At 38.8% G+C, this 14,133-nt stretch overlaps 1 protein-coding gene across 7 annotated transcripts in view; it reads right to left on the bottom strand.

The window, feature by feature from the left end:
- Nucleotides 1–14,133, bottom strand: part of ARMC8 (armadillo repeat containing 8) — an 85,814-nt gene that overhangs the window by 41,782 nt on the left and 29,899 nt on the right. For all 7 annotated transcript variants that reach the window (XM_080409765.1, XM_080409763.1, XM_080409766.1 and 4 more), the window contains 3 exons: nucleotides 9,362–9,504; nucleotides 9,164–9,261; nucleotides 409–501 (listed from right to left, as the gene is read on the bottom strand). In XM_080409765.1, the coding sequence (XP_080265891.1) occupies nucleotides 409–501; nucleotides 9,164–9,261; nucleotides 9,362–9,504 (334 nt within the window). The remainder of the gene's footprint in view (nucleotides 1–408; nucleotides 502–9,163; nucleotides 9,262–9,361; nucleotides 9,505–14,133) is intronic.

Here is a 14,133-nt window from a genome sequence, read left to right as displayed (position 1 = left end):
TCTTAGAAAAAAATCTCCAGGTTTAGAACAGCTGTCTTGAAAGCAGTATCAAGACCTCTGCCAAGAGATGCTCACACTGTCTTGAGACTTCCAGATGAAAAAAACAAAAGCCTTCTAAAATTTATACTGATAATAGTGAGGAATGATATTCGCCTAGATGGTTGACTTTGTTTAGTAGCTAAAGGTATAAATATAGACACACTTTGTAAAAAAATTATTTGCATATTTTGTTTTACTGTAGAGAAATATGTATCAACCCCAATAAATCTGCCAGCAGATCTAGAGCAGTAACAGTACAGTCATTACTGTCCTAATGTTCCTGCCACAAAAGGCAGTATCATCTTACACAGTTTCTTATATGCCAGAAACACAACAAGTTGCATAAAGAACATGAATTCTCTTTCTTACTTTGCAGCAATGTGAGAAGATCTGACATATGTATTCTTGTGTATATCGAGACCTACTGAGCAGTGCCATGAGGTGGGAGATAACTGTAGTATCCTGGAAACAAGTGAGAAAAGAAAAAAAAAAAGTATTAACACTGTATTTCAGCATAGTTTCTTCACAGTTTGCTACTTAAAAGAGTACTGCTGATTCTGCATTCAATGTTCTCCTTCCACTGGAACCTGTATGGACACAGGCCAAGACCTTTGTAGAAGTACAGGAGAGACTTTAAGGCACAGTTGACAGTTCAGAGCCAAATCCTCATGCAAAAACATAAAAGGTCAATTAAGTTAGGTATAAAGCTTCTGGGATTTATCTCCAGAATCTTTATTTCATGAGAAAATAATAAAAGAATTGGGGGGAAAAACATACCAATTGTAAACATGGTCACCAAAAACAATTACTCCAAGAATTGTCTTAGTATTTTCTTACTACAAGCGTGATTTACTTACCGATTAATTTCGGCTCTAAGTAGAAAAGAGCAGGGAGAGGAACAAGGTGCCAGGCTGAACAATGCACACTCCACCTTGAATTCTGTGGGACTCACTTTCTAACAGATTTATGTGGGGTAATAATTTCCTTTGTCTTTAAGTCAAACACACACTATAGATGTTATTAGTACACAAGACTCTAATGACAGAGAATTCCAAATAAATCAGCAAAAGAAAATCATTATTCTGAAGTTCCCTTCAGAAAATACATCCAGTTACTTAAGCTCTGTGGCAAGTTATAAAACCACAACACTTTAAAGCCTTCAGTTACTTTTACCAGCACATTTTAGTGGCTGCAACTGCAGTGACATTAAAAGAAACATTGTGAGATAAAGAAAGAAAAAAGAAAACCCACAAGATAAACAGTGCTGAACAGAGGAGATGAAAGACTGAACGAGTCTTCCTTCCCAAAGGACTTATGCTATACTGACCCTATATACAAGTCACTCAGAATCTTGTTTCACCTGCAGGATGAATGATGGATTGCAACCCTCTGACTAGGAAGAGGTTTGATTAGAGTAAAATCTTCAAGCTCCTCAGCTACTCCTGCAGTAATGAAAGTAGCACTAGCCTGATTGTTTTAATCACTCTTGTTTCAGAGATATAAAGCAGTTTATGAAACATTTTATTTCACAATTACTTGGGAAATTTTCAACCACACTTTTTTATATTAGCAAAATAAACATGCATAAGTCTCTCTTATTTGTATACGTATTTAAGGTTAGGCAAAGCTTTGCAATATTTATATATATATATATAAAAATATAAAAAAAAAATTAGCAAACTAATTTTAGAAAGCTTTGCTGCCAATGATCCAGCCTTCTTATTCTCAACAGAAAACAACAGGACAACAGATCCAGGAAACACTTTGAGAATAAAAATAATTTGTTTCTATTGCTTGTTGCTCAATAACTGGAAAGGATCAACATGCAACAGCCTCATTTGCCATTTCAGTATGCTACTGAGGGGAAGTTACTTACTAGAAACTGGAGTTTTTCCAGGTACACCAGCTATATATCCATGCTCACTGCATGCTTATGTGCATAGGAAAAGCAAGGGACAAACTATACTAAGCAATATTCTTCGTGTCTGGTCAACAGCAGCTTCAGCTATTCCTCTGCCTTTACACATAGTGTATCTACAAACACATCTCTGTTTCTTTGCAACTTCAGAACCCAAAAGCCTGCAAGTAACTGGTTCAGCTGCAGGGCAATAGTGGAAATTAAATCTACAGGTATGTTGTAACAGCAGAGATGGTCATAACCATAATGAAGGGTCTCTTGACTCTCCCTGACAGAGGGAAGCCTGCGGTGCTGTGTAAACTAAGTGGGTATTGAGTTTTGGGTGTATGCCAAGCAGAGCAGCAGACTCCCATGAGAAATCAAACAGAAGCAGGCCAGCCTTGTCCTCAAAAAAACATGTTACAACCTTACAAAAAAAAAAAATAGCAGGTCCCCAAAACTAAGTGTTTCTTCCTTTGAGCTAAAGAAAAACAAGTTGACAATATACCCAGAATTCTTCTGTGTTTTAACACATTTGACCCATTAAAACAGATTCTTGTAATTTTCTGTGTTAGACAGCTGAAGATATCAAGCCACATTAGTGCTCAAAACAACATACATATATACATGCCAAGAGGCTTATCAGTGATAAAAGTAAACCTTAAACAAAAGAATCAGGAAGTCAGGAGGGTAGGGGAAAGAGAAAAGAGACACATCAGGAGCTTCAAAACGTTAAGATGCAGACCTGAAATCTCCTTCAAGGAAATCACTGTGTCATCTGGCTTATTTCAAACACTGCAACTAGAAGGATGTAAATGTTCATCTAAAAGTTAAAGTCTAATGGAACTGATAGATACTCCTCTGCCCAAGATAAGAGGTACAAAAATTCTCAACCAAAGAAATATATGAAGAGTGAGCAGAGTGAAAAAATCTGCACCAGGTCAGTAATCCTTAGCCAGAAGGGATTCCCATGAGCTAAAAAGGAATCAAACTGCCACTATTGAAGAAGCATAGACACCATGCTCCCTAATGCTGGTAATTATGTTTTTCTGTTTACATGATCTAGAAAACCATAGAACATTGCAAACTTCAGGGTATCGGGAAGCAGAAAACCTAAACTGGCGGGAAGAAAACATGTTTGTCCTGTTTTGGTCTCTTCCCCCAGATAGGTAGGGTTCTAGTTAGTAAGCACCCACTATTATATGTTGCATTATATGTCGCTTTATAACTGTACTTTGTCCTTACCTTAAATTCGGTTTTCTCTCAGCTAACTAGAATATTTTAGATAAGAATTTATAGATGTCAGTATTCAGATTCTTAGGGAGAAAGAGAAAGCCAGAGAGCAGCAACTCATTTATTTGCTAAATCACAGGTGACTAGCTTGCAACTAGGTCTGACCCTTGCATCCATTGGTTAATTCTTATGGCCTGCTCTGCACAGCTGTCTGGCCTACAGAGAGATACTGGCAGGTACGTATGGTACCTGTGTGTGTCAGGCAAGGAATGCAATTCATTGATGTGATGTCACCTTTATCACAGGAGCAATGCACATCTGATACTGAACAATGCCAACTCCAAAGTGGTCCTGTAACAGGCTATGACTTTCCCTCCTTCCCTTGAACTGGTTGAAAGGTTTTACATGTTTAATATTTAAACTTCACCTGGTGGAATTGCTTATGAAAATCAAGATTTCAGTGCAAATACCCAATGATAGCATTTAGATTATTCTTTGCTAACGAAGATAGCACTTGAAATCTACAAAAAGTGCAAGAAGGCAATCTCTGTATCAGGAGCTGCTGGAAATCAACCTGAAGCTAAAGTAGTGAAGATTTCTGATGCTATCTTTCAGATTCTACTACAACATATCTTCCCATATCCTTGTTTTTATGTCCCAAACTATGGATAAAAATATACTGCTTTCATTCTTGAACAAAATAATTACTCAGTTAAACTCTTTTATTCAACAGATGAATGTATAACAATTCTCTACCTGTACCTAACATCAGGTAAGGAACTAAAACTTTTATTTCACATCCTAGCCAGTGATATTGCCGTGCAACAGTTACATTTCACCTAAAACTTCCAACAGCACTAATGACATGCGTATTTTTGGCTGCAGTTTAATAAACTGGAGAGTTTTGGTAAAGATAAAGTGGACAGAAACTGAGCTTCTGTTTGGAAGCTCTACTGTAGAGTTACAGAAGCGGGAACATAATGGCACACAATGATTTCCATAAGATATTATCTTACTGGCCAGCATGGCCTCATGGACCAATGGTAAATTCCTGGATGATGAAAAGCATTTTAATTTAGCATTTATGAGATGGGGATGTCCTGGTACTAAACATCCTGACAGGGTACTTCTGGCATCACTGTGACCCCAGCAAGGATGTTGCATATGTAAGGGTTAATGAATCCTGGCAATCAATGGAGTACAGGTTCCCTGAAATTCTATCAATACATGAAGAACTGTATTATTAGATATTCTGGACTAGAAAAGGCTATGTTTGAGAAGTGATTCTTTGGAGATATATTTTATATGCCTTCTCATTTTGTCCCATCAAATCAGGTACGTTGTGGGTATGAAAAGGTTAAAAAAAACTTGGAAAGTTGCAAGAGTGCTTCCTTAATGCTTGTGGGAAAATTATGTGAATTTTGCCCCTTGATTCTACTAAAATATATCCAACTTCTACAATAATTTTGGTATGTTTATCAGAAAATAATCTAGAAAGAGTAAAAAGATGTGTGGGTATTACTGACTTCCAACTAAATATGAATAGTAATTATGTGTCAATATGAGGCTGCATAATTCCACTTTTTTCATGTTAGTATCTAAGTAACAAAGCAACCCTAGTAAGCAACATTGAGTCTACACTTATAGTTCGCAGTTAAACCCATGAGAATCACAAATCCATTAAAATGTTGTCTGCTAACGAAGACTAGATCCAGGCAACTTATGACAAATATCTAGACATTGCACATATTGTAACAAAATTATTGCCCATCCAAATAAAATTGAGAGAGAGTTAGAAGAATTGCATTTACCTGCTTGGATCGAACACCTACCTACATTCTTCATATCCCTTTTTATCATCAACCCAAAATTGACAAGACCTATTCTTAAAACATTTTTTTGTAACAGAGGATTATTATTCTTTTTTCCAAGTCAGAGAATTGAAATTCTTACATTCATTCAAATAAATTCAAGCTCTCTAAGTTAGAATTCATCATTTTACAATTTTGATTTTTAGGAAACAGTTCAGATCAGAGAACATTTAGCCTTGCTATATGGGCTCAGTCAGTTAGGAGGAATGAAAGGAGTAAGGCATTAGAAGATGACCTAGATTCTTCCTTTAGTAAGTGCATATCACTGAGCCATGGTGGAACACATGTACGCTCTGCAGTGTAGTTTCACTGCTTGTTAAACACCTCATTATTAATCGGTGTAACATATTCTGTTCTGTCACGCTAGCCCTGTCCCCTCGATTGTTCCTCCTCCCCTTCATCAAGCCTGGCTGATCACCAGGTGACATTAGGTTTTCATCTCAAACCAGAACAGTAAGGAGGAATGCCTTTCACCTAACATCAGTAGCTCACATAAGCTGGAAAACGTGACATTTCTGAAACTTCATTCCTCATTGTCTCAACAGCAGGAAGAAAGTCAACCTGCTGCAGTGCCTTCATCCTCCAAGCTTCCCGTAAGGACAGACTCACTCACAGCAGGGAACATACCTGCCACCTGCCCTCTTCCTTCAAGGCCAGCATAGTAGCCACAGATACAATTTTATTGAGAAATTGCTATCTGGGTCACATTGAAGAAGTAAAATGGGATCACAACAGAGGACATTTGTAAGGAAATGTGCAGAATGCCTTCATGGGTCTTCTGCCACTGAATCCATTCTTTTTGTTTTAAATACAATAGCAGGAGATGAAGCAACAGGCTATCCATCAAACTGGATTCGACTTGGTGTTTGAATCTATTCAGCAAGCCAAAACACTCCTAGCCACATTGAGCTGGCTAGTTCGGACACACAAAACACTTCCCAGTATAATCTTACAATTTAAAAACAAGTCTGTACATGCATCTGCATCTCAACAGATCCCTCACCCTGGGACCCCATGTCATTGCTCATTTCCGCTTGCAGGATGGTCACTAAATCTGTCTCGGTATCAAATCCTGCACCATTCCAGTGAAGGCAGTCTCCACAAGATGTGTTTACCTGGCACAGCAGGCACAGATTACTGCTCTGCAGCAAACCTGCCATAAGATCTCGGTATCAGACACTGAAAGCCTGGCCTTTTTCAGAGCTCAGCGTTCATTCATCTCTACATACATATGGATGGGTCTTCACATTTTCTCAGAATGAGTCCTAATATAGACAAAGTAAGAACTATTTTGTCTTTGGAATGGAACATAACTGCTCAAATCTGCCAGCAGTTTATCATTCCAGCTCCTGTCTATAAGGAAAGGTTCAAGAGGACACATGTTGGTTCTGACACCTAGCATTTCTGCTGGAAGAAATATTCAGGTTACTGTGGATGGCTTGGTTTTGGTCATTGTTTTTTTTTTAAATGAGATTTTATGTTTATTCTCTCCCAAACCTATTACAAATAAAAAGAAATATTTTAAGCAGATCTCTTTAAAGTGCTTCTGTATCCTGGATCTTAACCAATAGGTCCTCTGAAACCTCTAAGTGACTGTAACAGCCTTGGAGACATTGAACTAAGTCGTAATTTCTTGTCTTGGAAATAGTCTTGGCCCACATTTCAGAGACAGCATCCTCCAGAGTCAAACCACAAAGAAATCCTGGAAAAAATTTCTATCTTAGATACAACTCAGGAATCAACTTTTCAGAAGTCTTCTCCAGAACTGCTGGACAAAAATGAAAAGCCATTAACAAACTTAATCTCTTACCTTTTAAAATAGCACCTGATAAAAGGCAGAACTCAAGAGGCTGCTGAATAAGCCCTTTCATTCATTCAAGATCTGAAGCTATATGGAAATGGCGACAGTCTCCCTGGAGCTGTTGTGATCAGAAACAAAGAGGGAGCACGGTGGCTAAATGAGAACTTTTAAGTTCTTCCTGTTATTCTCAATCTCACAAAAGCAGAGTGTCTACCATAAAGTGTTGATTGGGCCCATAATTACTTCTTTAATCACAAAGACAACTTCTCAACTGTTGCCTTGTGAAACACAGCTTGCAGCAGTGGGGGTTGTGGCTATACCTTCCAAGAGACAGGAAAAATATCTCTTCTTTTCAAAAGATTTGCATTCATTACTTTTCAAAGCATGGGTTTGGGTATGGCCACAAAAGAAGAAAACAAGAAGCTGATTTGCAGAAATAGGACCTTAAGGACAGTCACAAAACACTTAACTTTCAGGTGTCCAACAGGAATGGGAGATTGGAAAATGGGTATTACAGTTGAAATTTAAGAACAAGGGTACCCTCCCTAGATGATCATTTCCTGTAGTTATAGTTCATTAAGGGACATCACATTTGCCTGAATAAGGAATAGGGTAGCAGAGTCCTGGCATCACTGTTGCACAGCACAGAATGCAAAGGATGAAACAGAAAATCCATTATCATAGGCATATAATTCCCACAATGTTAGTGGTAATTTACATGCTAATACTGGTTTTCACATTTCTCTACATATTCTCCCACTTCCTCTCCCTTCAAGATATCAAATCTCTCCTCCAAATAGGGAACAATTAATAGCCTCTATTGAGACCGATCCCTAGGAAGAGGTGTAAACTGTTAATGGAGACAATCACCTTCAGCCCTGACTTTGGATGCTGACAGCAGGAAGCAGATGCCCCTGCAATTATGAGCTCTTACAGGCTGACTTGAGGGAATCCAGGAGCATGAGGCCGAGTCAGAGGAAGGAACAGAGACACAAAGAGGAAACTCAGATCGCTCAGGAGAGGTGCCTTCAGTGGTCACACATACAATCTGCATTGAGTCTCCTTGCTGAACAATCAAAGAAACAACTGGAAAAAAGGCAGTGAACAGTGGAGGACAAAGCTGGCTGGCTATATATGCATATTAAATACAAGGGTAAGCTGTAAAGAGCTGCAGAAAGACTTCGTAAGATGGACTAAACTAGCAGATGAAATTCAGAAAAGGTGTATGGTAAAACTGAGTCCATCATAAGTTTACATACCTAATTCTGGAATGAAAATTTAAGAAAACATTAGACAAGGAACAGGGAACAAAACAGACATCACTACAGCACCACATAACAACTAGACAAAAATCATGAAGAAAACCTGTTGAGGACTTAACACAGAAATTGTCTCTAATGGTAACAGAGACACCCAAACCACAGAGAAATATGAAATGAGAGGCCAGCTGTGTCCTTCGCTGTAAGCGTTAAGTCTTCCTCAGCAAGTGACAATTGCCCTCAGAAGCTGGACCTGCTGGGTGAGCTCCAGCCAGCAGACTGGTGCAACGCTATCCTTTTCCAAGCAGAAAGAGAATGCTGGTACAGTACAGTTTTCATGCCACAGCTTGCCTCATCCCTTACACTGGGACAAAGGAGGGAAGACTGCAGAACCTTCTTCCCCCTCCTTCCAAGTAAGAGACAGTGACTGAGTTTGGGCAAGGCCTTTTGTGTCTAAGCTGCCAAGAGACCCTGCTACCTTCAGACAGGACTCCACAGCAGTGGCTTTGCCCAGTCACCTGAACAAGGTCAGCACTAGCTGCCTTATTGCTCACATGCTCCAAGCTGAACTCAAGATTACAGCAATGGTGAAGGACGTTTTCTGTCCTTCTATCAGTTAAATGTAAATCACACGTATATCAACTAAAAGCAGAGAAGTTTTGGAAGTGAATCTCTTCCACATGTAGTGCAAAAACTAAGCAAGCACCCTCACATCTGCAGTGGGAAGACAGTGAGACATAAAATTTTAAGTTTCAGAAACTAACTTTTTCCAATATAGTTGTGATAATGCTACCTGTAAATACCACTTAGAAACAGTTTTTACTACCTAAGATTGCACACAAGCCTGAAAATTCCAGTTTTTTCTTTTACCAGTGCGCTACCTGGTTGACCACCTCATACTAAATATTGCTGTAAGCGTTAGATGAACCAGATGCCTTAAACATAGGTGAGAAATGCTAACAGTGTTGGTCAAACAAGTCCTCATTACTACTGCAGACAAGACCTTTCACGCCCCCCAACTCTATAGGTTTTAAAAGGACATAATAATCTGCTTACAACTTACTGCGTACAGTAGATCCTCTGGAGTTACAGGACTGATGAATATGGTACGGAGACATCGCAGGCAAGCTTCAATAAATTTCAAATCTGGTGACAGTAATCCTATAAATATAGACAAAATCTACTGTTCAGTTTCATTATCTTTGCTTATTTGAGTACTTTAGGAACATTTACTAACATAGTTCCATTAAGGAAAAAGTACCTTGCAGTAAGGCTGGGATAATATGGCAGTCTAGTAGGGATTTGACATTATTCTCTGTACCCATTGCAAGGCTTCCGAGGACCACTGCACATTCTGTTCTCAGTTCTGTGCTAGAGGTTTCTTGCTGAAGTAAATACAGCAACCTGCAAATAGAATTATTTTCAGAGGAAAATTCAGACATAAGAGAAACTTTAAGTCACATATAATAATAACAACAATAATAAAAATCTGATTCCTGCTCTGTAAAGAAGATGAAGTCCTTAATAGAAAGATGAAGACTGAACAAAAGAGTAAGATGAACACTGTATTGATAAGAACCTCTTTACACTGTGTGTTCCTATACAGGTTTTACCTGCTGTTATGGTAAAAAGATACCACACTTTTTTCTAGAAATATACTGTCACAGCACTGATATCCAGGATGAAGTCTTTCAGGATACCAGGAAGATCCCAAATTTCAATTAAAGGAAATGAGTCTGCAGTTTGACGTCAATGGGAAAGGGAACCTCATGCATCTCCCATAACACCTAGGGACACGATTACCACCATCATGATGGTTATCATTTTTGGCAGTGATTTCTTCTGGGTCACTGTTGCAAAATAATTCTGTCATCAAGCACAAGCATGGGGGCTAAGAGCAATCCGAGTTCTGAACACTGAGAAACGATCATATATGCACATAAAAACAAGCCCAGAAAAGTCTGATGTGCAGGAAGGCAGCTGAGAGTGTAACTAAACAGGATCACTTCAAGCCTAAAACACACCTTGCCAAATGTGCACCTTGGGTCTCAATCAATTTGGGTTTTTTATAGTATCAAGATAGCTAGGAGCACCTTTGAACGTATTTAAGATTACATCAGTAGTGCCTGAATCACAGCAGAGGTCACTGAGTGCTTTTAGTCTAAATTTGAGTCATACAAAGAGCCCAGATAGCAACCAGATTCCTACCTCTCATTAGCACAGAAAATAATCACTTTAAGATTCACACGGTTTATAAGCTTAAGATGAAAACTGTTTAACCACAGGCTCCCACATTATGTACAAGTCTGAGCAAAACTGTAACAGGTAAGATGACTTGGACACCAAGATACAGTTCTTCCTGTATATGCAATATACACAGCCACTTTTCTAGATTCATTGAGCTAAACCAGAAATATTCTCACTTCAGTAACAAACTACTCTGGTTTGAAAAGGTCTCTCCTAAAGTTATGCAATATACTGAAGCCTTCTCTAGGAGCAAAAAGGAGCCAAAAGGCAACATCTACCCCGCTGCTGAAGGGGACACAAGTAGTTACTCAGGTAAATGTATCCCTGAACAAGATGCCCCAAAAGCTGACTTCCTAAATCAAAGCCAAAGGAAAAAATAACCAAAATCACAGCAGCTAAATGCAATTTAGGTACACAGGACTGGAAAAGGCCACTAAGGGAACTGCAAGCAGCCCCACAACAGACAGTAACACAGAAAAGTAGCTTTAACACACACTCCAAATGTTTCCCGCTTATGTAAGGCAGTAATTGCTTCTCAGAATTCCCTACATTTGAAACTTAAAGTAAAAGGCCAACAGACATAACTATAGGACATTGCTAGAAGAATGCTAAGAGATCAAAGGTCTCTTCAATAGCTGTAAGTAGCACGTTTATTACATAAAATTCAGACTATTCCAGGCAGCAGATAATTTACCAAGCTTTTGAAGAAAAATAATCCCCTAATATTCCCTAACAATTTATCTGGATTAAAAACTTTCTGATAGCGAATCTGCTAGAAATCTGCTTTGCTCTAAATGCAGGTTTGACAGCAGCCAGAAGGGCAGTGGTATGCTAGTATCACTCAAAGCACACATGTACCCTTCTTGAGATGTAGCTAATCTCATGGTGGAAAAAAGTTCCACAACGCAAACACATACTAAAGAGATTAAATATAATTTCTTCCTGAAGACAAACAAGACAGTTGAAAAGTGGCCCAAAATTAATATGTGAGATGCAAGCAACCCTAAAAGCATAGACATCTTTTCTCCTTTCAACTTCCTTCGGATTCAGAATGGCACAGATTTCCAAAATCATTGCTGTTTTCTTTAATCTACTCCTACGAAATTACCAGACAAAGGCATTCAGGTTCCTTTGTCCCTGCTTATCTGTTTTAGCTGAAAGGCCACTTATTCCTGATGTTTAGAAACCTCTTCTAATTTATTGTATGAATTTATTCCTGTCTAATTTACACCAGTTTGGTATCATATAGATGATATCCTTTAGCTTGTAAGATTCTTCTCATTTCTTACAGCGACCAGCTAACAGTCCTGAGGCACTTTGGCACAGACTGCCCCTGTGGCTCAGTGGAGTGGAGCTTATCTGCTGTTTTATTCTTCATTTTTCTGTAGGCCCCTTTCACACTGACAGAGCAAGGTATGTAAAAAAAGGCTCAGATTATCAGTTGTTCCATCCACAAAAACACATCTCACACACCAGTTGTGCAAATTAAAAATTAACCGTACCTATATTACCGATTTCTGGAAAAGGAACAAAAATTATACTTAAGGCAATTAAATTACATGTTTCTAAAGCTACAAATTCCGGTACTGTATTCTTTGAATTATCACCTGCGCTATGTTCAAGGTAAGGATTAGTGCTGTTTCTGAAAGACTACAAAAGAAGCAAAATACATGCAATGTTATGCAAAATCATCACAGAAGTGAAAAAGCATTCCACTTCCAATCCAAACGGGACAGAATAACCTTGCGTTACTATTACTTGTTTATAGACATGTTTTTGTTCTCTGCCTTCTAGATCAGGAAAGGACAGATCGTAAGCAGAAGCTTCTTTGGTAATGTACAAATGCACTGAGTGACCCCAGCTAAAATTAATCCTTGAAAAGATGTTAAATTTTTTCTAGACATTGAACTACTACACAGAAAGTGCAATCTCATCTACTCTTCTACTCTGACTGACATTCACTAATCGTCAAGAAAAATCCCTTATTGTAGAAAATAATTTGACAGGAATTACCATGAGCAGATCAGAAGATGAATTAATTTATTGCAGTAACCTGCATGGATGTTATTTTAATACCAAAGGCTTGACTTTTCTCAACCCTTCTAACTCACACCCATACATTTTATAAGCCAACATTGCAGAACAGTTTTCAACATGTCCTATTTGTAACTCCACTGCTAGAGACATTTATGTGGCTTCTATAATCCCTATGACTTCATTTCACAGCAAAACAAACTTTTTCCCCCCCAGTATTTGAAAAGTAAGCTGAAAGATTTGACTTTAAATTGGCAATTTAGAAAACATACTGACAACCCCCCAGACAAGTCAAGAACAGAAATCAGCAAGAACATACGTACCACCTTTCGTCTCTACACACAGAGTAAAGAAAAACTTCTAAGTCTGCCACCAAAATGATTTAGCTTCAGGAATAAGCAGTTTATTAAAAGTTACTTTTAACAATTGTTTTAAATGATACAGTATATGATATAGTAATTTTGGTAAGGCTTAAGGCACTCAATTCCTACTGTTTTCACTTACGCTTTCCCAGTCTGCTCTTTTAAATGTGTAAGTGTTAGAACCCTTCAGTGAGGGTATCTGTAAGGACGTACTCAGGCTCACCCATGCCTGTGCTACACTAAGTGGATCTATTTATGCTGCAGGGACATAAAACTGACTCATGTAGTTTAACTCGGCACATATAAAACAAACATGTCACCAAGCAACATAAAACAACTTCCAAATAGGGAATAAAAGGCTCTGTTTTCCCTGAATCCTCAACCATACCCCAAGACAAGTGTTTCGGCAGCATCCTTTAAGTTGTGGATTTTTTGCTGGGGCAAAGACAACCAGCCGTTAGCCCCTGTGCCCTTCCTGGGAGAAAGGCCTCACACGCTACTACTGACCACTACTAACCTGGAGACACGCTAAGCTTGCTTTCAGAATTATCTAAAGGAGTACCATTACAGAAAGATACCTGTTCTCAGATTAGATGATTTAAGAACACCAAGCCCCCCCAACAAGAATCAAAACTAAACTAACCTTTTCACTGATTATTTTCTAACAAGCTTAGCCATTCAACAAGCTTTACAGACACGGGAATGCCTGAGGAAGACTAGGAGACTCCTCTAAGTGTTGGTAAATATGGCTGTAATTATTAATTACAAAATGCCAGTAAACATCACTTTTTTTTAAAAAATACCTTTCAATAACCTAGATGTCAATTTAGAAATGCAAGAGTATTTTCTCCCATTTTCAGTGTCAAGTCCTGCAAACCTGCCCTGAAATGCACCTTCCTGGCACAGATCACACCAATAGGCTTCTCTGGTTATTAAGGACTTCAAGAAATAATCTGTTCCTTGTATCCAGAAATGTTCAGTCATAAAATTACAGAATATTCATAGAATCATTTAGGTTGGAAAAGACCTTTAAGATCATTGAGTCCAACCATTAACCCAGCACTGCCAAGCCCACCTAAGTGCCACATCTGCTTGTCTTTTAAATACCTCCAGGGATGTGACTCCATCACCTCCTTGGGCAGCCTGCTCCAGTGCTTGACAGCCCTTTCAGTGAAGAAATTTTTCCTAATATCTAATCTAAACCTCCCCTGGTGTAACCTGAGGTCATTTCCACTTGTCCTCGCTACAGCCCCCTGTCAGGCAGCTGTAGGGAGGGGTAAGGCCCCCCCGAGCCTCCTTTTCTCCACACTAAACATCCCCAGTTCCTTCAGATGCTCCTCATATCACTTGTGCTCCAGAACCTTTACCAGCTTTGTTGCCCTTTGGACAC

Source organism: Falco punctatus (genome assembly GCF_963210335.1).
Source record: "Falco punctatus genome assembly, chromosome: 13".
NCBI classification, from domain to species: domain Eukaryota; kingdom Metazoa; phylum Chordata; class Aves; order Falconiformes; family Falconidae; genus Falco; species Falco punctatus.
This window is presented reverse-complemented; position numbering and strand designations above follow the sequence as displayed.